At 32.8% G+C, this 27,714-nt stretch overlaps 2 protein-coding genes across 11 annotated transcripts; one reads left to right on the top strand and one right to left on the bottom strand.

Moving 5' to 3' along the window:
• Nucleotides 1–80: 80 nt before the first annotated feature.
• LOC149735855 (uncharacterized) lies at nt 81–27,592 on the bottom strand. 2 transcript variants are annotated; one of them, XM_089878699.1, is made up of 4 exons: nt 27,360–27,592; nt 26,237–26,723; nt 664–781; nt 81–594 (listed from the first exon to the last, which is right to left on the bottom strand). In XM_089878699.1, the coding sequence occupies exons 1-3, from the start codon at nt 27,415–27,417 to the stop codon at nt 667–669; spliced, it is 660 nt and encodes a 219-aa protein (XP_089734825.1). In that variant the 5' UTR covers nt 27,418–27,592; the 3' UTR covers nt 81–594; nt 664–666. The 2 variants fall into 2 exon arrangements, with proteins under 2 accessions (XP_089734825.1, XP_089734824.1); XM_089878698.1 differs by lacking the exons at nt 81–594; nt 664–781 and adding exons at nt 25,163–25,676; nt 25,746–25,863 and having other exon boundaries at nt 27,360–27,578.
• Nucleotides 4,826–24,643, top strand: LOC149735856 (uncharacterized). 9 transcript variants are annotated; one of them, XM_089878681.1, is made up of 13 exons: nt 5,764–6,834; nt 6,992–7,046; nt 7,428–7,457; nt 9,702–9,734; nt 10,265–10,297; nt 10,586–10,651; nt 11,045–11,098; nt 18,994–19,047; nt 19,248–19,295; nt 19,474–19,524; nt 21,035–21,520; nt 21,700–21,900; nt 22,244–24,643. In XM_089878681.1, the coding sequence occupies exons 9-13, from the start codon at nt 19,268–19,270 to the stop codon at nt 22,369–22,371; spliced, it is 894 nt and encodes a 297-aa protein (XP_089734807.1). In that variant the 5' UTR covers nt 5,764–6,834; nt 6,992–7,046; nt 7,428–7,457; nt 9,702–9,734; nt 10,265–10,297; nt 10,586–10,651; nt 11,045–11,098; nt 18,994–19,047; nt 19,248–19,267; the 3' UTR covers nt 22,372–24,643. The 9 variants fall into 9 exon arrangements, with proteins under 9 accessions (XP_089734813.1, XP_089734812.1, XP_089734811.1 ...); XM_089878682.1 differs by lacking the exon at nt 7,428–7,457; XM_089878683.1 differs by lacking the exon at nt 19,474–19,524 and having other exon boundaries at nt 5,765–6,834.
• Nucleotides 27,593–27,714: the final 122 nt, after the last annotated feature.

Consider the following 27,714-nt stretch of genomic DNA (forward strand, 5'->3'; position numbering starts at 1 on the left):
TTGACTGGCTCAATGTGTCGAAATGTAATTTTTCCAGAAACTGTTATATTCTGTATTACCAAGGTTTCCTAAAAAATATGTTTTCATTATATGGAAACTTAGTTGGTATTTATTTTCTTTGCGAACATCGAATGTTTACAATGTTTAATGAAAAAAATGTATATATATCACAGACCATGTTTATAGTAGATGGACATTTTTAACTGAATGGATCATTTCAACTAATCGTGTGTTTAACGATTAACAACGCGCTTTTCAAGCCGTAAGGATACATCTTTGTGACTGTTTTTTTTGTTTACTACCAAATGGAGGCCTACTATATGTTATTTATGTAAAATCGGGATGACTGAAAAACGTATAAAAAAACAAGAGAATTAAAAACAACAATAGTTACTAAAATAGAACGGAAATGGTTCTTTTTATACACCAGTCAATAGGCTGTTCAGTTTGGAAAATTTTAAAAATTACAGAAGGTGTAAATGAAAAAATACGAAGATAATAGGTTAGTATGTTTGAGGAAAGAAACATATAATGACAATCACTTTGTACACAATGCTGTTTTGCAACAAAACTGAAGAACATTTGTCCAGTAGCCTAAAAAACACATAAAAATATGAGTTTTTCTAAACGCATTTTTGTGTTAAAAATTGCCTAGCTTCTTACCGTTTACATGTAGTTGTCCAACGATCTGTATCTATTCCTTCGTCTCCGCAATAAATAAATCCCTATTCCACCTCCGATCACTAAAACACCTGCGATTACAGCGATAGCTATTCCAGCGCTGCAAAGGAAATATTTTGTTACTTCTGCCATAATAGGCACGATGCGAAGAGGTTTTTATAGCCCTCCAGTTCTTGCAGGGGTTTAGCTATCACCCACAAAGTAACATACACGAACTCGTAAGCTGGATCGAGGTGTATGAAACAGAACGCCTGTGTTATAACGTCTGCTGCTGGCGTTTTCCGATAACGCGGGGATAAAGAAAGTTACATTCATTCAACATTAGTATAGTGTATTGGTATTAAGAAGTTAGCATAGAAATTTGATCAGCAGTAATATAATAACGAGTGGATACAACTTTTTTGTTGATATAACACGAACGTTTCGTTTCACTTCAGTATACTATGGGTATGGTATAGCCTATCTAAGTCAATGCATTTCTGAAATTTTGTTTCTAAATTTGTTTCTCCGAAACGAAATATGTTTCTAATTGCACTATTTTGTTTCCAGAAACAAAATTTTAGAAACGTTTTTTTTCAAAAGAAACAAACAACTTTGTTTATGTTGTAAAAATTAAAATTTGTTTCTGAACAATTTATTTCGTTTCGCACACTGGATGGCAACAAAGAGTAGTATTTACTGTAAATCCGCACTGGTCTTCCTAATATGATATTATTATTACCAGAAACATAAAAAAGTGTTTCTGAAACAAAATAATATGTTTCTATGGAAACAAAATAACCTGTTTCTATGGAAACAAACTAACGTGTTTCTGAAACAAAATAAACTGTTTCTACGGAAACAAAATAAACTGTTTCTACGAAACAAAATAAACTGTTTCTACGGAAACAAAATAAACTGTTTCTACGGAAACAAAATAAACTGTTTCTACGGAAACAAAATAAACTGTTTCTACGAAAACAAAATAAACTGTTTCTACGAAAAAAAAATAAACTGTTTCTACGGAAACAAAATAAAGTGTTTCTACGGAAACAAAATAAACTGTTTCTACGGAAACAAAATAAACTGTTTCTACGAAAAAAAATAAACTGTTTCTACGGAAACAAAATAACAGGTTTCTAAGGAAACAAAATAAACTGTTTCTACGGAAACAAAATAACATGTTTCTACGGAAACAAAATAAACTGATTCTACGGAAACAAAATAAACTGTTTCTACGAAAAAAAATAAACTGTTTCTAAGGAAACAAAATAAAGTGTTTCTACGGAAACAAAATAAACTGTTTCTACGGAAACAAAATAACATGTTTCTACGAAAAAAAATAAACTGTTTCTACGGAAACAAAATAACAGGTTTCTAAGGAAACAAAATAAACTGTTTCTACGGAAACAAAATAACATGTTTCTACGGAAACAAAATAACATGTTTCTACGAAAAAAAATAAACTGTTTCTACGGAAACAAAATAAAGTGTTTCTACGGAAACAAAATAAACTGTTTCTACGGAAACAAAATAACATGTTTCTACGAAAAAAAAAACTGTTTCTACGGGCACAAAAAATAACATGTTTCTACGAAAAAAAAAACTGTTTCTACGGAAACAAAATAAATTGTTTCTAGGAACAAATAAATTGTTTCTAGAAACAGTATAATGCGTCTTTACAAACTGAAACCAAGTTTTTTGTTTCTGTGTATATCAATATGCTTCTTCAGAAACGGATTATTTTGATTTAGAATATAGTACATCTCTAATTCACTCAATTAATCCGCGATATATAGTACAATGGGGGGAGATGGGACACTTATAAGCACTCTGTATATACCTTTTAGGTTGAAATGTAAACATGAATTATGAAATTAACGTCCGTGTTTTTGTAAACATGGACCATTTTCATGTGTATTATATGGGTAAAAATAGCCATATATGGAAACACGAAATTTAACATCGTATACTTCCTTTAAGCAACTCTATGTCGATTATATATAATATTGTTTTGCGTCTATTGCAATTTTTTGTTTTCGTTTCTACAGAAACAAAATGTTTCGTTTTGAGAAACAAAAATGTTGCTAAATTCGTTTCTGTGACAATAATTCGTTTCTACAGAAACGTAATATTTTGTTTGTAGAAACGAAAATACCGATTTAGTCTAATGTTTATTAAATGAATTGTAGTATTAAACAAAATATTTATATAGCATGAAATTTAAGGTGCTACCGTCTTGATTTATAATAAACCTGCTGTGGTGTAAAAGTGGTAAAATTTATGATTAGCCTAAGTTATCACGTGTCACCCACTTTTAATATTTAAACCTCTATCAGTAAATGAAAAACCTCAATTTAATTTACATTTCAAGATTTAAACATTTTATAAGAAATGTATGCAGTTTGCTAAATGAAATATTTGCAAGAAGTATATAGGTCATTTAAATATTTCAATTATATCACGATTACAAGTTTTAAAAAAGAAATGATATTATTAGTTATTAAAACGCTGGCATCCACGATGGTATGTTCATTCTTTATCGGTATAATTACTATAGCGTAGTTAATGAACATGTTAAAACGTCATAAATAGGTTTCCATAATCACGCTTAATTATTGTTTAAGATTTAATAATCGTATTGATTTGTTGCCAACTTGTGAAACGTGCTGCTACGTCGCTTACGCCACAATTTTGAATTGTCGCATCTATTTATATTATTAGAACTTTCATCGTGTAAAAAAATAATTCTGTATATACCATTTAATTTAAAATGTAAATATGAATTATAAAATTAACGTTCGTGTTTTTGTAAACATGGACCATTTTCATGTGTATTATATGGGTAAAAATAGCCATATATGGAAACACGAAAGTTAACATCGTATACTTCTTTTAAGTAAATTTATGTCGATTATATTGTAGCGGTTGAGTGTGCTTCAAGCACAGATTTTTAATATTTTAATTTATCCAAAATTTAATTAATGCTTAAAGATAGAATATAAAACAGTTGTGTTGCGTAACTATTACATCTGGGGTAACTGTGTTTATGATTAAGCGGCACATCTTGCGTTTTTAGAAACTGTATGCCCAGTCCGCTCGTTTGTCGAACTGACGCCACTTTTCAGTGTAAAACGTTCTTTCCTGTTACTGCTTTCGCACACATGTTTTATGCTATAAAAGCCCTCGTATATTCTGTGTTGACAGGGCAGTGGGAGCTTTCTTATACTCTTGCTGTCCCCACGTTTGTCTCTAGCCTAATGCCGCTCGTTTGTCACCTAATAAACTGAGTTGTCGACCTTGTGTTATACAGTCGTTACGTTAAGATGGACGCGACAATTGGACTTGTTCCTGCACCGTCAACAATATGTAATACTGTTTTGCGTCTATTGCATTTTGTTGTTGTTTTCGTTTCTACAGAAACAAAATATTTCGTTTTGAGAAACAAAACTGTTGCTAAATTCGTTTCTGTGACAATAATTCGTTTCTACAGAAGCGTAATATTTTGTTTGTAGAAACGAAAATACCGATTTAGTCTAATGTTTATTAAATGAATTGTAGCATTAAACAAAATATTTATATAGCATGAAATTTCAGGTGCTACCGTCTTGATTATAATAAACCTGCTGTGGTGTAAAAATGGTAAAATTTATGATTAGCCTAAGTTATCACGTGTCACCCACTTTTAATATTTAAACCTCTATCAGTAAATGAAAAACCTCAATTTAATTTACATTTCAAGATTTAAACATTTTATAAGAAATGTATGCAGTTTGCTAAATGAAATATTTTCAAGAAGTATATAGGTCATTTAAATATTTCAATTACATCACGATTACAAGTTTTAAAAAATAATCGATATTTTTAATTATTAAAACGCTGGCATCCACGATGATATGTTAATTCTTTATCGGTATAATTACTATAGCGTAGTTAATGAACATGTTAAAACGTCATAAATAGGTTTCCATAATCACGCTTAATTATTGTTTAAGATTTAATAATCGTATTGATTTGTTGCCAACTTGTGAAACGTGCTGCTACGTCGCTTACGCCACAATTTTGAATTGTCGCATCTATTTATATTATTCAAACTTTCATCGTGAAAAAAATAATTCTGTATATACCATTTAATTTAAAATGTAAACATGAATTATAAAATTAACGTTCGTGTTTTTGTAAACATGGACCATTTTCATGTGTATTATATGGGTAAAAATAGCCATATATGGAAACACGAAATTTAACATCGTATGCTTCCTTTAAGCAACTTTATGTCGATTATATATAATATTGTTTTGCGTCTATTGCAATTTTTTGTTTTCGTTTCTACAGAAACAAAATATTTCGTTTTGAGAAACAAAAATGTTGCTAAATTCGTTTCTGTGACAATAATTCGTTTCTACAGAAACGTAATATTTTGTTTGTAGAAACAAAAATACCGATTTAGTCTAATGTTTATTAAATGAATTGTAGTATTACACAAAATATTTATATAGCATGAAATTTCAGGTGTTACCGTCTTGATTTATAATAAACCTGCTGTGGTGTAAAAGTGGTAAAATTTATGATTAGCCTAAGTTATCACGTGTCACCCACTTTTAATATTTAAACCTCTATCAGTAAATGAAAAACCTCAATTTAATTTACATTTCAAGATTTAAACATTTTATATAAGAAATGTATGCAGTTTGCTAAATGAAATATTTGCAAGAAGTATATAGGTCATTTAAATATTTCAATTACATCACGATTACAAGTTTTAAAAAATAATCGATATTTTTAATTATTAAAACGCTGGCATCCACGATGATATGTTAATTCTTTATCGGTATAATTACTAATAGCATAGTTAATGAAGAATGAACATATAAAAACGTCATAAATAGGTTTACGTAATCACGCTTAATTATTGTTTAAGATTTAATAATCGTATTGATTTGTCGCCAACTTGTGAAACGTGCTGCTACGTCGCTTACGCCACAATTTTGAATTGTCGCATCTATTTATATTATTAGAACTTTCATCGTGTAAAAAAATAATTCTGTATATACCATTTAATTTAAAATGTAAATATGAATTATAAAATTAACGTTCGTGTTTTTGTAAACATGGACCATTTTCATGTGTATTATATGGGTAAAAATAGCCATATATGGAAACACGAAATTTAACATCGTATACTTTGTAACTTTATGTCGATTATATATAATATTGTTTTGTCAGACGAATCGACGTGATAAATGGCGATAACGAGGTTATAATGAATGAGGTTACAATTGGGAGCATCGGCGCTAACTCGGTTAACCGCAGGGTGCATCCGCCGCGTTAACGGAAAGTTAGCGCGCGACGTCAAACATTGAGGTCAATATTGGGGACAACAGAATTTGTGTGACGTAATACTACGACGGGCCGCTACATTTCCATGCTAATAATGTATTTTTGTTTAAAACAACGTGTGATATAAAAATATTACAACCTATTCAGTAAATGCATTTTATTCGTGTTGTATTTTCTCCAGGTTAGACTGCCACAAAATCTCGCTTAAGAAAAAATTTCAAACAATGAACCAAGTTGTGTTGTTCAAATATTTCTTCGATTAAATCGAAACATGGTTTCAATTTAAAAAGAATTACATTGAATATCAATTGCGCTTACTAGAGGCGATCATATATGTGTCAATTAATTGTTACTGCTGCAGTTTTAGTTGTGTTTTAATAACCAAAATCTCTTATCAGACTGGATCGTGGTGGTAGTCATTAAAAAACACTATACAACTTGTATCCTGTTCCCACTTCTCTTTTGCTCTTTTTCTCAAAGAGCAAAAGAGAAATCTTTCCCGTATCTTTCATTTTATCGGTCACGCTTTATCGATCTTGTTCGTGGCTTTAATTAAGTCCCATAAAAAGAAAAGAATAGAAGAGAAACGTAACTGTCAGGTTCCTTCTGCCTTCTTCTCTAATTGGTTGAGCTTTTTGCCCGCCATTTTACTGTAAACATTTAACCAATCATACCGCACGTTCACAGTCACGTGATATTTTCTCTGAGCTGTTAATGTTAAAAATTAATTAGTTCTTACAGACCACGTTTTAGAATTTTAAAAACAAGAATTAATTTTTCAGCATATCTGAAGTGATCGTATTTTAGTGGAAAAATTACAATACTTGGCGGAAGGTAAATTCAGTATATATATATATATATATATGTGTTATTCACGTGTGCGTGTTTTGAAATTATATATTTAACAGTGCTTGTATATAGGGACGAGGCTTGAATTATTACATTAGTTTACGTTTTTCCTGTTCTTAACCACTAAATTTCTACTTTACAGTGCAGATATAATTCAATTTAGGATCATTGATAGACCATCTTCATCAGAATATTATGTAAGTTTAATACATTTACAATGCTTTTTAAAATTTGGGGAATTATGTTAGTCGTGTGGACCAATCTGTTCCTATAGCAAACTTGTGATGGCAAGCATGATTTTTCCAGTTCAAACGGCTTTTTCAACATGAAATATAGAATCGATTTGTTAAAATTTTTACTGTGTTTATAAAACAGCCTCCTTAATGTAAAGGAAAAAAAACACTTAAAATAGTTTATATATTTATATGTTTTTAATATTCTTATCCGATATTAATATTATAAACATGACACTAAATCATAAACAACTATGCTACAGATACAATAAACTATGTACATATATATAATTGCTAATTAATATCCAGTACAACGATGCATATAATGACATTATTTAATATTAGGGAGATTGTCAGCAGTGAGAGTAGTGATAGGTGAGTTTTTTATGTTAATCTATATAATAAAAAAGAAACATTGATTCTTCTCTATTGGTATTTGATGGGGATGTGCCGAGCTGAGCCCAAACTAAAAAGCTCGTGCCCGAGCGTATCATTTTTTGGCACTATGTTGAAAATTGGGCCGAGTGCCGAGCCTTATGCTGTTGATATAATGTTGCATGCGAGAGCGGAAAATAACAATCGTGTAAATTGTAATTATGTTGAAAACAATTGATTTATAATTGAACTGCTATTGTGTTGCAAATAATCGGCATGTCATTCCCTTCTATGTAGAAATAAACTAAACTTGATAAAAACCATTGCGACAGATGGGCGGGCATATTTTTGGATCGATACTCTGTGCCACAAAAGATTTTTTTCTGCGTACACTTTTAGAAATTTCAACGTCAAAATAATACGTATCGCTAGCAGACACTGGCACATTTTAAGAAGAAACAGAGTGTTTCTTTTTTGACAATCGGGCGCGGACTGGGTAGTGAATAAGAGGTAACATTGACATTGTAAAAAAATTATAAAATTGAACATTCACTGTGTATGTGGTATGCTCGCTCGCGGTCAACGAGACGCGGTAAGCGGTAATTACCTTTTTAGCTTACGTATACATATAATAAGTATTTTCAAGTGTAATAAAAACAGAAAACATTCGATTCTCTCCCCAAGTAATAAACAAAAGTAATGTTTAGTCTGGAGGAACAATATTTATCATACCTTGATCAATGATGTCCAGAAAAGATTGTAGGATTTCTATGATTATTTAAAAAAACATTTGCGGGGCAATAAAAAACAATGGTTTCAAAGGCAACTTAACTTAATTAAAAGAAAAAATATTTACAGTGGAAGTACAGGGCAATAATACAAATAGAAGTCTTACAACTTATGCATTATGTAGTCTATATTTTCTCAAAAACATCAACTTTTCCTCTTTTTTCCACAAAAGCAAAATATCTCCTACACACATTTAACAGCCTTGTTTTAATGCTTTTCTTTTATAATTTATAACTACTTCCTTTAATCATAAGCTTACCCACAAATACCATTTTTTTTAGACTGAAAACAAAGTTCATAATTTAACTAAGATTTATTTATTTAAGATTTAAGTGAAAAAGTTTGATTTAACTAAGTGAAAAAGTTTTTGGGAGAATCTGAATGACTTCTCGACATAATCTCAACTAAATCCTGCAACACAATCATAAAAATTACCTGAAACTGTAACTGAACAGTCTCAATCTAAAACGTAAACTACATCATCAGAAAATGTAGACAAAGCTGTAAAATATTTGTTTTTTGATACTTAATTATCTTTAATTAAATGAAAACAATCTGCATACATAACTTTAAAATCAATTTTATCACAAAGTTAATATTGGTTGGGGTAAAAAAAAACAAAAAAAAAAACAGTTTTTTCCCCTTTCCATAAGACAATTTTGAGGTAAAAAAAAACAAGAAAAAAAGTATAAAAAGTTCGAAAAATTTAAAATTAAAATATACCAGCAGCAAGGTACTTAAATATGTTACAAATAACTGCATTCATAATATAAGGTTTATCACGAAAGGCCTTCTCACAAAAAAAGTTTAGCAAACCCCATAAAAAGTTTTTATCAAATTTCTCGTCTAATCTGCTTGCCGGTGTCAAAATACCCAATAAAATATCAAATTAATGTATGCCCGTTTGTAAATTTTGTCGCATTTCCTTTGTCGATTTACCGTTCCTGTGACTAGGGAGACGAGTGATCTTTTCGTCAGCATGTATATATGATAATATAGATAACGATTGAAATAACTTGCGCAATCTGTCACATATATTAAAAGCAGTCGTATTGTAGTTGATTTTAAGTCACAGAATTTTAAATCAACTTCAAACGATCGTTACTTTGACGCACGCAGTTATTCGTTTAGAGCTGCGTAAACGAAAATATGTATAATATTTCTGAGGCGGGTGTTCAAACACCAAACAGCCCCTCTAAATCCGGCACTGATGTGACGTATTATGACGTCAGAATGATTAAGTGTCTCGCCAGAATTTGGATGTCGAAATTTGCGCCCGGCGACACCTGGCAACGAATCGCAGCACTGTATATATATATTTAATTAGTTTGTTGGAGTGCTGGACTATATCAAACATTATTGGCTGTTCATGATTTGAACATTAAGCTAATTGTAGGATTAATAAAATGTTTACCATTATACACCTCTTCTATTTTTAATTTGTTTTATTTTTAGTGATACGGACTCGTTTTTATCACCTTTTGATTGGTAAGAACTTAAATTGTTTTAAATATTTTCATTCATTGAGTACCATTTACTACATTAATCAATAAATAATTAGTTTGTCTATTTGATATTGGGTGCTATTTAAAGTTCTGGGCTTTTGTTAACTGTTAATGTAGTATTGTTTTCTTTCTATGGAGGAAAAACAAACTAAACATTGATAGGATGTATGTTTAGATTCATTCGTTTAGAGCTGCGTAAACGAAAATATGTATAATATTTCTGAGGCGGGTGTTCAAACACCAAACAGCCCCTCTAAATCCGGCACTGATGTGACGTATTATGACGTCAGAATGATTAAGTGTCTCGCCAGAATTTGGATGTCGAAATTTGCGCCCGGCGACACCTGGCAACGAATCGCAGCACTGTATATATATATTTAATTAGTTTGTTGGAGTGCTGGACTATATTAAACATTATTGGCTGTTCATGATTTGAACATTAAGCTAATTGTAGGATTAATAAAATGTTTACCATTATACACCTCTTCTATTTTTAATTTGTTTTATTTTTAGTGATACGGACTCGTTTTTATCACCTTTTGATTGGTAAGAACTTAAATTGTTTTAAATATTTTCATTCATTGAGTACCATTTACTACATTAATCAATAAATAATTAGTTTGTCTATTTGATATTGGGTGCTATTTAAAGTTCTGGGCTTTTGTTAACTGTTAATGTAGTATTGTTTTCTTTCTATGGAGGAAAAACAAACTAAACATTGATAGGATGTATGTTTAGATTCATTCTAATAATATATATATATATATATATATATATATATATATATATATATATATACTATAACTGTATTATACATATACCTTTTTATTGCAGTGAGGAGGATCTTTTTCTTTGCACTGATTATAACAATGCAGATACTAGTGCTTCTTCAGACTCAAGGTTTGTATTTATGTATAACCAAATTTGCAAATAATTCATTATACACCTCATATCCTGGTTAATGACGATAGAGAGCATTTGTACTGTAAAATGAACACACACAGCAAATTCATGATCTAAAATATTAATTAATACAACATTTATAGGCCTATACAATTAAGTTAATCGGTATCGGTGGAAAAAGTTGATATCGGTCGGTCTCTCATTTAAACATATTTTCTTTGCTAAAAATCCAAATAACCTTAAGCAAATATTTAAGCTGCATGAAAATCTGATTAATGTGATATCTGATATGCATTATTCGACTTCCCACTTCATTTGGATAACTTAGAGGTTAAGCCCCAATAAACTTTAGTGTAAGTACAAGATTCATTTTTACATTTGTGATTTCAGAAGCTTTAAAGAAGTTAAAGATCAATTGGACGGGCTTACAAGACGCTTGGACAAGTATTATATATATTTTTTTATGTTCTAAATCTAATATATAGTCAAGTGGGGTAATAAAAAACAGAAAATATAAACTTTCGATTTTCCCCCAAAGTAATAAATAAAAATAAAATATTTTTAGTCTGGAGGAACAGTATCCATCATACCTTGATGTCCAAAAAAGATTGTAGGATTTCTATGATTACTTGAAATTTTATTCGAAATTTTGTGCTGTTTTTTTATTCCCCTGGCTTTGGGGTAAAAAAAACATTTGCGGGGCAATAAAAACAATGGTTTTAAAGGCAACTTAACTTAATCAAAAAAAAAAATAATAATAATTGAAGTACAGGGCAATAATTAGGGATGGGACGAAATTAAAATTACCCGGATTCGGCGAATCCGGGTAATGAGAAACGTTACCCGGTCGAATCCGAGTGCCCGGCGAGTGACGTCACAATAGGCGAGTGACGTCAAAAAGGCATTTTTATTTATGTATTACGCGGCTGTCGTCGTGTCCGCACGAGTATGCGGTTGTCATATAAAGCGAAAATGCGCCTTGTGTAGCCTTACATCGCATGCATGCAAGCAAGTATAGACACGTCCGTCGGCGAATTAGTAGGTATCAAAACGAAATAACCATAATCTAGTCGATCCATCAGACATGTATACATTGATTAGCGCATCAATTCAACTGAATATGTGGAACGAATTTTTATTTACATACGGAACGAATTTTTATCCATAAAAAAAACATTTATTTACATGAGAGGCACAAATTCCTAGACACCATTTAATACAAAAAATTAAGTTTTCGGAGATTGTAGTGCAAAAATGTTAGCACTTCCACATTCTTTGGCTTGAGACGATTACGCAGGGGAGATACAATCACGCCCGATGAACTGAAAAGACGTTCCGACGATACACTTGTTGGTGGACAAGAAAGAAGTGATACAGCTAAGGAAAACAATGCGGGACAGTCCGCGCGGTGATCCATCCAAAAATCCAACGGCGACTTTGAAGACTTTATTCGTTGGCTTCCAATGTAACGCATAACTGTTGTTTTTATTTTATTTTTTTGTTGTTCGGCGTTCTGTTCCAATCCTGGCGTTGTTTCAGTGTCAACAATTTGATCGTCGGACAGAGGACACTCAAACAAAATGCTATCTTCGTTGCCGGAATCGTCTGTCGATGACAGGTGTTCACCAGCATCGACACCAGTGTTTTCACTACTAACATGCTGCAGAGCAAGTTGCTGTATGGCATTAGAAAGACGAGTAACTTCTTCCGTATCGGTGGAAGTGTGTAACAATACGACGAGCAACGGCGACTGTATCATTGACCGTTCGTTGGGAATTTTTTAAGGCGTGGTGTACAACTAGGTTGATGGTATGTGCCATGCACCGCACTCCCTTGATCTCACCATCACGCAGGGCTTTAACAACGTTGGCTGCATTATCGCTGACCATGTACCGTAACTGTATATCCCAGAGAGCTTCTTGATGTTTTATCTCTTCTAAGATATGCTGAGCAGTATGCGACCCTTCTAATTCGTTACACGACAACACGTAGGACAGAAGACGAAGATTGCCCTTATCACACGATACAAAATGAATCGTGAGGCTCATATACGCGATGTTTTGAATACTTGTCCATATATCTGTCGTTCCAGCAAAACAACCCATCGAATTATTTACCTGGTGTTTTATAAATTGTCTTACCTGGGTGTAGATTTCAGGCATGCACGTTTCAGTTATATATTTTCTTGACGGAATATTATAGCGTGGTTGGAGTTCAGTAATTAAACGCCTAAAGCCTTCGTTTTCGACCACAGAGAAAGGAAGAAAATCTGCTGCAACCATCTCACATATAAGTTTTGTAATTTTTTGGGCAACCGGGTGCGTTGTTGAAAAACATTGTTTTTTGGCAAACATCCCTTCGATTGTCTGTTGAGCGGTCGGTCTTTTACCGCAGTTGCTTTGAGACGACGCACCACTTTCTTGCTTCCTTACATCGATTTGATGTTTTAATAGTAAATGCTTTATCATGGAGCTTGTCGTATATGTAGCAACAGACTTTCCTCGACTTATCGATACATTGCACAGATTACATACTGTTGTAGAGGTGTCTTTTTCCATTACTTCAAAATACTTCCAAACAGAAGATGACTTTGAAGTAGAACTCATTCTTATTCTTAATTCTCTTGTACAGCAACAATTTCACGGAGTATAGTATACATAAATGCGTTTGGTTTATTTTTACGCACAGTATTGCGCAACTCGAATGAAGGTATGTTTGTTACGTCATAGTACGAAATGTTACGTCGGACTTTGTTGCGCAAGAACATGGATTAACGGGCCATAAAAACGTTTGAATACCCGCCGTACAAACCATTTTTTCCGTGTTATTACATGACGAACAACTAAAATATTAATGAAATTACCCGGACAGAGTAATTGCGATACCCGGCCGGGTCCGAATACCACGAAAACGTCGATACTCGACCGGGTAATTGGACCCGGATTCGACCCGGTGCATCCCTAGCAATAATACAAATATAATTCTTACAACTTAAGTATTATGCAGTCTATATTTTCTCAGAAACATCAACTTTTCCTCTTTTTTCCACAAAATCAAAATATCTCCTACACACTTTTAACAGCCTTTTTCTAAAGCTTTTCTTTTACAATTTATCATTTTTACTGAACTACTTCCTTTTGAACATAGGCTTACCCACAAATAACATTTATTACTAAAAACAAAGCTCGTAAGTTTCATAACCTATATAAAGCACAAGAAGTAACTAGAGCACTACACTTGGTTTAACTAAATGGCTTTTGAAAATCTAAATGACATCTTGACTTTATCCGAACTAAATTTAAAATTCAGCCACATAATCATAAAAATGACCTGTAACTGAATAGGCTTAACGTAAAACATAAACTACACCATCAGAAAATGTAGGCAAAGCTGTAAAATATCTGTTTTTGATACTTGATTACCTTTAAAATCAATTAAACTATTAATTAAATTAAAATAATATACATACATAACATTAAAATTAATTTTATCACCAAGTTAATATTGGTTGGTGTAAAATAAACAAAAAACAGTTTTTTTACCCCTTCCCATAATTTTTACCCCACAATTTTGGGGTAAAATAAAAACAAGAGAAAAAAGTATGAAATGTTCGTAAAATTTGAAATTAAAATATACCAGCAGCAAGGTACTTAAATATGTAGCACATACCTGCATTCATAATAAGTTTATCATGAAAGGCTTTCTCACAAAAAAAAGTTTAGCAAACCCCATAAAAAGTTGTTTTTGTCAATTTATTGTTTGATTTATTAATTTGTGTTTTACCGAAAAAATAATTACCACCTAGAATGAATGTTAGGATAAAAAATAAGCCAAATAAATGTCCTTTTTACCCACAAAAGCCGTTTGCGATAAAATGATTTTTTTAGTGGGCTAGGGGGGTTGTCCTTTCTTACCCCAATTACCCCATTGTTTTTCATTACCCCACTTTACTAAAAAAAAACTACTTTTTTAAAGTGACTGAAAGTACTTCAACTTAATTTTTGCTTCTTAAATATTCGTTCAAACTGTGTGTTTATATAATTCTAAGTTTGTAGTGTGTTTTAACATATTATGTGTTGTAAATTTTTCTTCCTAATTACATTCGTTACAGGAAAATGTCTCATTTATGCAGAGGTAGTCCTCAATTCCCTAGACCTTACATGTAATAATAATTATTAATAAACCAACCAAAACAGTACCATTTTAAAAATCTTAATATCTGGCATACTTTAATGGTGTCGTAATAGAACATGACTTGCTAGTTTGTTATGATTATGTATTTGATAATTTTTTATTAGTTTTATAATTAAAGTCCTGCAGGATTGTAAAAGTTGTAAATCCGGACGGTGATCGTTTAATTTTATTTAAAATCCGGACGTGTTATGTTTTACGTGCGTCTGTCACCCAAGCAACCAAATCTTGTTATAAAGCGTATTACTAACCATCACCACAGTCTAGTTCGGGCGCCTGTGCGATAGAAACGGTTGTTAAAGCTGCGATCTAATATTTTATGTTCGTCGCGTGTTCGTAATTATCAGCTAACGAATTCGCTCGAGTAACAAACATTGCCGTGCTGCAATTTGGTCATTTTGCGCTTAATTTTTACGCCACATGTCTTATTGCAACATAACTATTAACTATGACGTTTCATTACGTAACAATCGGGACGAATGTGCCCACTGTCCAACCAACCACGAGATCGAAACATCGTGTATGAGCATGGCGCCCCCCTCTGTTATAGAGGGCGCCATGTGTATGAGCGTCACATTTTTACGCTCTGCGCCGGCGTAGGAAATAAAGGAAGACGCATGCGGTAGCATACATTTAACACTTATCAACCGAAGCAATCGTTGTGAATTTATTCTCGTGAAAAATGACGTAATGAAACTCTGGTTCTCGTGCGGTGCCAACAAACGATGTTTTTTGGCTTCTGTCCAAGCTCGGCCGGGAAGATACTTTGTAATAATGTATTACAATTTGCGTTGATTCCAATTTACTGATAGCGTCGCTCCTCGCTCTTATATTTGCACCAATTAAAAATCACATACACGCAATATACCTGCATTCAAAGTTTAAACTATTCTTGGTTGCTGGCTTAAAATATGTCGGGAATAAAACAATTATACGAAATATAGAAGCACATAAACCACAATTGTTTTCTTAAATTTTAATAGTTTATCAAAGGCATTATGACGTAATCATCGTTACATTTTTAATCCACGATGAACGTGCGTAAAACTTTTCATTTGTTTCTGCCGATTTGATACGTCGTTTTAATAAATGTAATATCATTTTAAATTCACCACAATCACTGTCCTATGCAATAAAAATGTTTTATTGGTTGTTCACATCAATATCTATTCTACTTTATGTGATAAATTATTGATACAGGATGTTTTGATTTCGCAGTTGGTTGAGCAGTGAGCACATACCTCCCGATTGTTATATTTTTAAACGTCATAATAAATAGTTACGCTGCAATAGGGCATGTGACGTAACAATTGATCGTATCGAAAACATGTTCCCAGGTTTTGACTAGTGATGTACCGAAGTTTCGGTTTGCCGAATTTATTCGGCCGAACCAGCGATTTTGACAAAGATTCGGTTTTGGCCGAATCGTGCGTAAAGATTCGGCAAAAACCGAACTTTTTCCCAGACAATATAGATACGATTAGCAAGAACTTGCGCAATTTGTGAGATAAGAATTAAAGACTATTTGCAACAAATAAGTTTAATTCAATTAATCGTCATGCTTTATAGCTATGCTAATCATTTCGGATATGGTTCTATGGGCTATGGCACACGCGCACTTTGATAAACTTCGTCACATTCGCGACCGAATCTGCTCCCGATCGTCGATAAAGAAACACTCGATTTTTCTCTCTTAATAGTGCACGCGTCTGCTCCCGATCGTCGATAAAGAAACACTCGCTTTTTCTCTCTAAATAGTGCACGCGTCTGCTCCCGGTCGTCGATAAAGAAACACTCGCTTTTTCTCTCTAAATAGGGAACGCGTCTGCGCACGATCCCCTGCACATTTTTAGCACAAAGCAGAATACAAAATGTAAAAGTAAAGTTTTCGAATAATTTTTTTACTCTCGGTATAGTTTTAAGCCAGTAACCGTGAGTAGTATAAATGCAGGTAAATCGCGATTATGTGAATTTTAATTGATGCAAATATAAGTGCGAGGAGCGAATCTATCAGGAAATTAGAACCAACACAAATTGTAATGTAATATTGCTAAGTATGGTCCCGGCCGAGCTTGGACAGAAGCCAAAAACGTCGTACTTGGGCACCGCGCGAAAATCAGACTTTCGTGAATCCCAGTTGCAAGATATTAATTTTACACCTAAAATATTAAATTTAAAATTTATATACACATGTTACGTTATGTAACATTCAAAATCCAAAAAACATTTCATATAAATCCGACAATTTATATACCACAGGGCACAGGCTGCTTGCAAATTAGACTGAGGTTAGCATTTCGTCGGTTTCTACAACAACAAATTCACAACGATTGCTTCCCTTACTAAGTGTTGAAAGTATGCTATCGCATGCGTCTTCCTTTATTTCCCAAGCCGACGCAGAGCGTAAAATGGGACGCTCATACACAATGTTTTTTTCGTCACAAAAGTAAATAATTTTTTTTGTTTGCGTAACACAGGTTTTGTCAATGGTTAACGCCGTTACAGTAAAGAATTTTTAAGTTCTCGAATTAACTGCTCGTCCGTGTTGCAATAAAATTAAATTTATCTAAACCACGCTCGTCCGTCACCGTTGTGCTTTTCTCCCAACGATTTACCTTCCCTGTAGTTTTGGTTCGTAAATACGCGCGTTATTAGGAGACGAATGTTTCCCACAACGCTTTATTGCCACATTAAAGACGTATATTGAAATTGTTAATACTTGTGTGTGACACGGTGCCTATGATAAAGTATTTTCCTTTATGTCGTTTTTACCGACCGCCCGTCGCCGTAGGTTCGGATGACGTCATAAACGATTCGGTTGATTCGGCCGAATTGATTCGGCACAAATGGCCGAATATTCGGTTTCGGCCGAATCGTTTTTTTAACGATTCGGTACATCACTAGTTTTGACAGCAGCCAGAGACTCTCGTCTGTTTTTGTATTGCTAAAAATATTTTTACTTGATCATATTTAAATCGAAGTAACATTTGTCAGCTCCTATTTAATAGGCTGGGGCAAAGTTAGTATTGACCAAGTTAGGAAACGGATTGTAAAACAACGAGTCTTGTTATCCATTGTCCCCGCGTCTGTGACGTCATAGTCGCAGCCATTACGGAGCCCACGGCATAGCATTTTATCATTGCTGGGTGCTGTTTTTCGTCTAAATATTGCGATTTTTAAGAACCAAGCTCTTCTGCGCGTAAAAATGGCTTTCTACTAATGTTATATCTTATCACAATAATAAACCTCACATAAAGAATCAAATTCTATTGAACACTCAATCGATTAAAGAGTAAAAAAACAGAAAATATCAAGTATACCAACCAAAAACATAAAAGAACATGTTTAAAATATAAAAATACAAACAAAAACGCATAACATTAACATATACTGGTGTATCTAGCTGCAGTTTTGCATGTAAATTGCCGTGATTTTACTTTTTGGCTCACAAACTTAACACGTATACCCGGCAACGAAACTTAAGGTATCTTTATAAAATTTGCCTAATATCGAAGTGACATTGAGGAAAACAATATTGAGTTACCATTTTTGGTCCTCTGCTTGAATTAATAAGCTACCTTTTCTGCGTTCCGGGTCTTTATGAAATCGGAAAACGCAAACACCTTATCTGCTAGTACTTAAAAGCAGTTTGGAGCTGCATGTCCACTCATGTTGGATTATAAATGTAGTATATAATGGTTCTGTAGATTCGTAGGTATGATCATATACTATTATGTAAACTAAGCTGATTGCTGCTAGTATTAATCGCCAACGTAAAGTATCCTGTTAAACCACACTGTACGCTGAAAACCAGTCAAAATACTAATTTACTCCACATTAATTCTTAGATTTAATATTATATAACAAGATTTATATTAGAAATTATATTTTAAATGTTAAAACAACCGCTATACGTGTTTTCTAGCGTTGTATCGCTTACAAGAACCAAATAAACACACGCCGACCATGCATTTGTATAGGCGATTCACGCTCTGTGGGCTCCGTAATGGCGGACACAAGCGCCGTTTCCTGACGTGACGTTGGGCTGGGTCGTATGTAAATTAACATTTAATCATACATTAGGTACATTTTTGGTTAAACAATTTTATTTAAGATAATAATGTAATTGTTTTTTTTTATGATTTCAGAAGCTTACAAGAGATTAAAAATCAGTTGGACTCGCTCACAGGCCGCTTGGAGAAGTATGGTTTTCTATACTTTAAGAATTTTGTTTATGAATTCAAATATATATATATATATATATTATGAACTAAAATAGTAAAATTAGCACTGCTTCGTTTATTTTGACATCATTTCAAAAACAGCCTAAAATTTAGAGTATTTTTTACAATTAATTTAGTGTCTCCACTAATGTAACTAGTAATGTTTCATTGTGTTTAAGAGTGATTTCTGGGAGGGACAATGGGAAAACCAAGACAAAGACTCCAAGGTTCGTCTGATTTCATTTCAAATTTAATATATTGTTTCTTATATATTATATATATTATTATTAAATATTTATTATCTATATATATTATTTTTTTGTATTTGACTATATGTATTATTTTGATGGTATCATGATAATGTATGTACATATATAACTAATGCTATATTTTGTTATTTTCTAGGTGCAAATTTAGTGCCAAAGGTAATCAAGAAAGAGTTTCTAAATCCGGAAGGTAAAGTGTAGTTTTGAAACTATTCATGTAATATTAGTAACAAATACTTAAATATAGAAAGTTTCGTCAGTGCCCCTATTGTTCCATGAAATTTGTGAATGTCACAACACACCACAGATTACACCATTCAAATCTTGATAAGACAGCCATGCTGTATGACAACAAGTTAAAGCAAGAAAGTTCTGGAGAATATAAAAACTATACAGGCTATTCATGCATTCTCTGTCACCGAGTAGTAAAGTCTATCAAACTACATTGTCTATACAATCATAAAGAAGTAGATGTAAGAGCTGACAGTTTTAGACTATTTGAAATTAAATGCAGTTTAAAAGAAGGGGGGGAGCTGTACAATTTGGAAACTGTCTTATCTCATTATCAACAAGAGTTGGTAGAATTGGGTGTTGCAAAAAGAAACCCAACCACGAAAGAATCAGCAAAAACCTATGTTAATCAATTGAGTAAAATAATCACGTGTGAAGCAGACTTAAAATCACCAGGAATAATTTACCATAATATACAAAGTACCCTAACCGGAGAAGGTGCGGATGGCACAAAATACTCTTATCTTTGTACATTGAAAAATTTCATACAGTTTGTAGAGACACAGCATGAGAATTTTCATTCCGCTGAATTTAAAAAATTATTGAAGTACACAGACCATTGGCTCTTGCGGCAACGAACAAAAAAAGAACAGAGAGAAAATTTTGTGAAACAAAAATCAAGAAGCCAATTAAAAGAAATTAAAGATCCATTTTTACAAATTTTAAAATATGAAAAGAAATTTAAAGAAGTCATGCAAAGTATTCGAGAAGATCCCAAACCAACGCCAGAAGGCGTCAAACACCTGTGCTCTGATATCTTTTTAAGAGTAGTGTGCAAATCTGGCTGCAGATCATCTGTACTGACTGGACTAACACTTGACGAACTAAATAATGCTCAAAAAACAGATATGGGAAATTTTAGTATTTACGTAAAAGACCAAAAGGAAAAGGCACAACATGGTTGCCTTGTCCTTTCTGAATTGGAGCTTAATGACTTAAAAGCTGCATCAGGACATTCATGGAAAGGAACGTCCTATTCAAATAAATTAAAAGCTTTTCCATCATTTATAAGTGACAGAGAAAAGATGTCCGCTTCCGAATTCAACAGTATCTGGAGAAAAAGATGCCAACTGGTGTTCGGGTCAGTCATCAGTGTGACTGCAGTTAGAAAGTTAATTACACGTGGTGTTAGCCAACTCCCGAAAGATGTTCAGGTGGCAGTAGCGAGGTCAAAAGGACATTCAATAGCTATCGCTGAAAAAGTTTATGATATATCAGATCCACACCAGTTAGTAGAAAAGGCAAGAATGACTTTGCAAACAATTGCTACAGGTTAGTTTTTCAGCAGTTCTCAGGTTTAGATTAATGTACATGTCTCTGTCAGTTTTTTAACTTATTCTTCTATAATAATAATAACCACTATGTTTTGATTAATTAATGACAAATGTAATAACTTCGTTTATCAACAGAAAAGTCTTCAATCGAAATTACAACTGGTCATAAGCCTTCATCTTCGGATGTAGAACCATGTGATGTGGGGTGCTCCTCTTCGGATGTAGCACCAGGTGATGTGGGGTGCTCCTCTTCGGATGTAGCACCAGGTGATGTGGGGTGCTCCTCTTCGGATGTAGCACCAGGTGATGTGGGGTGCTCCTCTTCGGATGTAGCACCAGGTGATGTGGAGTGCTCCTCTTCGGATGTAGCACCAAGTGATGTGGGGTGCTCCTCTTCGGATGTAGCACCAGGTGATGTGGGGTGCTCCTCTTCAGATGTAGCACCAGGTGATGTGGGGTGCTCCTCTTCAGATGTAGCACCAGGTGATGTGGGGTGCTCCTCTTCAGATGTAGCACCAGGTGATGTGGGGTGCTCCTCTTCGGATACCGAACCTATTGAAGCTGATATGCAATGTTCAAATGTTCCTGTTCAGTCTTTCTTCAACTCAATTACAGACCAAGGTAAGTGTTTACTTAATAACCAACTACACTTTTGAATTTGTGTACAGATAATCTTAAATTGCTTAGTGTATGTTTAAACATTTTTTCATTCAAAACCGTATTCTTTTTTAAGTTATTTTTGTATTATTTTGTGTTGTTGATGCTTTTCAGTTGATACCTTACAAAATTATTTTATTTAGACAATGTTACCATTCCTGCAAAGTTTATACGAGTGGTATTTTTGGACGATGCTGAACCTAAAGATGTATATCGTTTGAGAGATTTAAAAACTAAAGACAGAAAACGACTTAAATGTTTTGAGGACGTTTGTATGGAAGAAGAGTGCAAAGCAAGATGGGATGATAACTTGTTTTATCCTGCCAAAAGAGTTCCATTGTCTTGTAAGTTTTGTTCATATAATATTTTTTTGTATGGCACTGTTGTCACATACTCACTTTTTAACCATTAAATAAAGGATTCGAGGCTTTATTTTGCAGTTAACTGCCCTTAACGGGTCGTCTGAAGTTTTTTTGCATGTATAAAAGTTATATAAGGCTTGAGGTGTATGTTTTGTATGAAATATGACACTTGAAGAGGTCAGAGGATAAAGTAAATACCTATTTTCACATGTAAGAAATATTGTATAGCTATTTACAGAAGTATGTTTAACATGGTTTAAATATTTGTTTGGTTAGCATTTCATGTTCTTCTTAATTGTTGTCACAATGGTACTGTTTTTTAAAGGGTCACCTCAAAAACGCTGCATTGTGCATTCGGACACGGACACGATGAAAGAGTCACCAAGAAAAAAGAGGAAAAGTTGTTCAAAAAAAAGAATGGACTTTTTCTATGAAAATTCTAGAGAATTCTGAAGTTTTTTAATAATCATCAATTGGGGTAATATAAGACAAAATTCACAAATTTTCAGCATTAAAAAAATTTTTGTTAGTGTTTAGGAATAATATTTATCACACATGCCTATAAAAGATTGTGGGATTTCTATGATTGTTTAAAATTTTATTCGAAATCTTGTACTGTTTTTTTTATGTTCCTGACTTTTGGGATAAAAAAACATTTGCGGGCAATAAAAAACAATGTTTTAAAAAGCAACTAAACTTAATTAAAAGAACAAATTAACAATGCAAAAACAAGGTAATAATACAAATATTAATCAGACAACTTATTACTTATGCAATATGCATTATGCGGTCTATTTTGTCTCATAAATATCAAAACTAACGCATTTCTAACAGCCTTGAACTAATGCTTCTCTTACAATTTATCATTTTTACTGAACTACTTCCTTTTAAACATAAGCTTACCCACAAATAACATTTATTAGACTAAAAACAAAGCTCGTAAGTTTCATACCCTATATAAAGCACAAGAAGTAACCGAAGGATTACATTTAATTCAACTAAATGACGTTCTAAATGACATCTGACTTAATTTAAACTAAATTCAGCAATATAATCATAAAAATGACCTGTAACTAAACAGTCTTAACCTAAACTACATCCTTAGAAAATATAGGCCAAGCTGTAAAATATCTGTTTTTGATACTATTATTTAAAATTAAATGCAGTTTAAAAAAAAGGGGGGGAGCTGTATAATTTGGAAGTTGTCTTATCTCATTATCAACAAGAGTTGGTAGAATTGGGTGTTGCAAAAAGAAACCCAACCACGAAAGAATCAGCAAAAACCTATGTTAATCAATTGAGTAAAATAATCACGTGTGAAGCAGACTTAAAATCACCAGGAATAATTTACCATAATATACAAAGTACCCTAACCGGAGAAGGTGCGGATGGCACAAAATACTCTTATCTTTGTACATTGAAAAATTTCATACAGTTTGTAGAGACACAGCATGAGAATTTTCATTCCGCTGAATTTAAAAAATTATTGAAGTACACAGACCATTGGCTCTTGCGGCAACGAACAAAAAAAGAACAGAGAGAAAATTTTGTGAAACAAAAATCAAGAAGCCAATTAAAAGAAATTAAAGATCCATTTTTTACAAATTTTAAAATATGACCATTTAACTTATTCTAAACTAAATTTAGCAACATAATAAAACTGACCTGTTGGGTTAAAAAAAACTAAAACAGAAAAAAACATTTTTTTACCCTTCCAATACGGCAATTTTGGGCTAAAAAAATCAAGAGAAATAGTGCAAAAAATATAATATGAATAATGTGTATATATGTATGAAATGTTTGCAAAAATTAAAATATATCAGAAGCAAGGTACTTTAATACATAGCAAATAACTGCATTCATATAAGGTTTATCATGAACAGCCTTCAGACAAAAAAATGCTCTTAGCAAACCCCATAAAAAAAATTGTCAATTTTTTGTTTGATTTACTAATTTGTGTCATACTGAAAATATAATTACCACTTAGAATGAAAGTTAGGATAAAAAATACGCTAAATTAATATAGTTTTTACCCACAAAAGCTGTTTGCGATAAAACTATTTTTAGCGGGCTAGGGGGGTGGTTGTCCTTTTTTACCCCAAGTACCCCATTGTTTTTATTACCCCACTTGATATATAATTTATCAATTTCTTTCCGTATTGTGATTTGACTTAATGATTTGTTAGTGTTTCTAAAATAGATAATAGTTGAAAATTCCATTTTGATATTACCAATAAATTTCTATTTTGATATTACAAATTCTTTCTTCAAATTGTGATTTTTTATGTACATAGATTAATTTGGCAAAGTTTTCTTTTTTAAATTCAAATGTGGCGAATAATAATTTTTTTATTTCTTTCCGTATTGTGATTTGACTTGTGATTTGTTAGTGTTTCTAAATTAGATAATAGTTGAAAATTCTACTTTGATATTACCAATAAATTTCTATTTTGATATTACAAATTCTTTCTTTAAACTGTGATTTTTTATGTACATAGATTAGTTTGGCAAAATTTTATTTTTTAAATTCAAATGTGGCGAATAATAATTTTTTTATACATAGAAAAACAATTGGTTTTTATCAATTTCTTCTTTTATTGTAATTTGATTTGGTAGTTTCTGTATTAGATAAATACATGTTGAATATTCCGATTCGTTTTTACTGATTTCTTCTTTAAAATTGTGATTTTATTTATGTACATAAATTAAAATTGAAAAAAATCAATGTGGCGTGGGATAATTTGTCTGTACATAGAAATACAAATCCGAGAATTCTTTAAGGGAGGTGGAGGGTAGTTCAATTCATAAACTCAGTCGATTATGACGATTACTTTATATTACACATCGTATTATGGTCGATGCAGTTAAGGAGAAAAGTTCAAAAATTTATATCATTTTTTCATTTATAGCTCCATGCTGCCATGTAACGGTAAAAGAAAAAAAATCAAAAACCAAGTAAGAAACAATTTTTGTAAAACGTATTGTTTTGTTTCCGGAAAATTGTTTCCAGCAAAAAGTGTTTCTCACCAGTACATAGGTTTCACACACCTCGTGTTCCATCAGTTACCACATATACGTAAACTTATGGGTATTGGCTTTTAAAACATGGCTACTACCAGACTGATTGGTTTGATGTTTACGCTAGTAACTACAAAATGTGCCGTTTGACTGGCTCAATGTGTCGAAATGTAATTTTTCCAGAAACTGTTATATTCTGTATTACCAAGGTTTCCTAAAAAATATGTTTTCATTATATGGAAACTTAGTTGGTATTTATTTTCTTTGCGAACATCGAATGTTTACAATGTTTAATGAAAAAAATGTATATATATCACAGACCATGTTTATAGTAGATGGACATTTTTAACTGAATGGATCATTTCAACTAATCGTGTGTTTAACGATTAACAACGCGCTTTTCAAGCCGTAAGGATACATCTTTGTGACTGTTTTTTTTGTGTACTACCAAATGGAGGCCTACTATATGTTATTTATGTAAAATCGGGATGACTGAAAAACGTATAAAAAAACAAGAGAATTAAAAACAACAATAGTTACTAAAATAGAACGGAAATGGTTCTTTTTATACACCAGTCAATAGGCTGTTCAGTTTGGAAAATTTTAAAAATTACAGAAGGTGTAAATGAAAAAATACGAAGATAATAGGTTAGTATGTTTGAGGAAAGAAACATATAATGACAATCACTTTGTACACAATGCTGTTTTGCAACAAAACTGAAGAACATTTGTCCAGTAGCCTAAAAAACACATAAAAATATGAGTTTTTCTAAACGCATTTTTGTGTTAAAAATTGCCTAGCTTCTTACCGTTTACATGTAGTTGTCCAACGATCTGTATCTATTCCTTCGTCTCCGCAATAAATAAATCCCTATTCCACCTCCGATCACTAAAACACCTGCGATTACGGCGATAGCAATTCCAGCGCTGCAAAGGAAATATTTTGTTACTTCTGCTATAATAGGCACGATGCGAGGAGGTTTTTATAGCCCTCTAGTTAATAAAAGGTTATTGTTTCGGTTTTTGTCAAGACTTCAGGGTTTGATTTAATTAAATGTTTTAAATATATTATATATAGTATAGGGTGGGGGAAGATGGGAGACCTTTAGCACATAATATCCAAATATCCTGATTGTGTTTTAAACAATCAACAACGGTTTATGTGGGAGTCGTGAGCATGCGGTTTTATAAATCCTTGAATTTTCTTGGTTTACTATACCCGTTACAAATATTTTTAAATCTTAGCTATCGTAATCAAAGAGACAAATATGTAGTAAATGTTAATATCATTATAACTTACCCGCCACCACTGCTGTGTGAGGTGTGGTGACTAAAAGTGGAAACACAGATGTGTAGACCATGCTCGATTTTGCAAGTCGAATTAGCATCACATACAACACTACCACAGTTTACAAACTCGCATTTGTGCATGCAGAGATGAATACTGCCACCATACGGACAACACTTCTTCCCCTCACTCCTGCATCGGGTACAAAAATCTGCAGTTGTAGCTTCTGTGTTTGGTGGAATGGTAACTGTTGTCAGGTTTGTTTCGAATTCTTTGGCAGTTGGAGGAGTTATTGTTGCCAGGTCATCTGTTGAATTTGAATTCATGGTAGGAGTTGAAAGGTCGTTTGAGATGTTGGCTGATGGCGTGGTAGTGTTGGTTGTTACTGTTGTTGTTGTTGTTGTTACTGTTGTTGTTGCTGCTGTTGTTGTTGTTGTTGTTGGGATGCGTTCAGATTCTGTTGTAGTTTGGTTTTCAAAATTGTTGGAGGTAGTTGGCACTGAATACATAGGACTTTATTAAAATAGCAATAAAGCACTAAAAGTTCATATTTTAAGATACATTGCGTACAGAACAGTAAAGGACCAATTACAAAATATCATGACTTTTTTATTGATGTAAAGTAATGTGGGAAAGGAAGGAACACCTTTAGCACATAATATCCAAATATCCTGATCGTGTTTTAAACAATTAACAACGGCCTATGTGGGTCGTGAGGGTATACGGTTTTATAATTATTTTAATGTTTTTTGTTACCTAATGGAAAAAAGAAAATAAAATGTAAAGTTGTCCCACCTTCCGGCAGCCTTTCATACAAAGAAAGAACTAAAATAGTTATGTGGCGTTTTAAACCAAGTAAGACTTAGAAATTTGTTATCAAGACGACATCGTGCCTCAGGCAGACACTGAACTCAACGTAATTCCCCAAATTACGTTTAAATATTGCGCAACTACCAACTGGCCAAACGAGTTTGCCGATTTTGTCTTAGCGTGTTTCAAAAACAACACGTTGTTTTATAAATTCGGAATTTTGTTGGTTTAACTAAAACAGAATGTTTCTTTTTTTCAGTAAAACTAAAACAAGTATACGTAACGAAACCACAGTAATTTTAATACCAAGTTAAGAAAGTCCTACCGGAAGTACTTGTGACCAGAACAACTGCCGTCAGAATGAAAATCAGATTCGAAAACATTTTGAAAACCCTTAGTCGATGCTATAATGTGTATTTAATGTGAAACAATGAAACTATAAGTCGTAGGTATGCTGTATACACTTGTACTGCATATGTCTATATATCTGGTATAGTAAACAAAGTTTCTGCCTGTTCTATTAATCAAACATCTTTTACTACGCTTGAACATGCATGCTGTACAACCTTTCTGTCTTGGTAGTTTGAACTACTAGAGTGCTTTGACACTTCCTCTGTTGCCATTTGTGACCACGGGCAATCACTGGCAGTGGTCTGGTTTTTGTTTGGCCTCAAGGCTTT

Source organism: Ciona robusta, chromosome 5 (assembly GCF_009617815.1).
Source record: "Ciona robusta chromosome 5, ASM961781v2".
Taxonomy (NCBI): domain Eukaryota; kingdom Metazoa; phylum Chordata; class Ascidiacea; order Phlebobranchia; family Cionidae; genus Ciona; species Ciona robusta.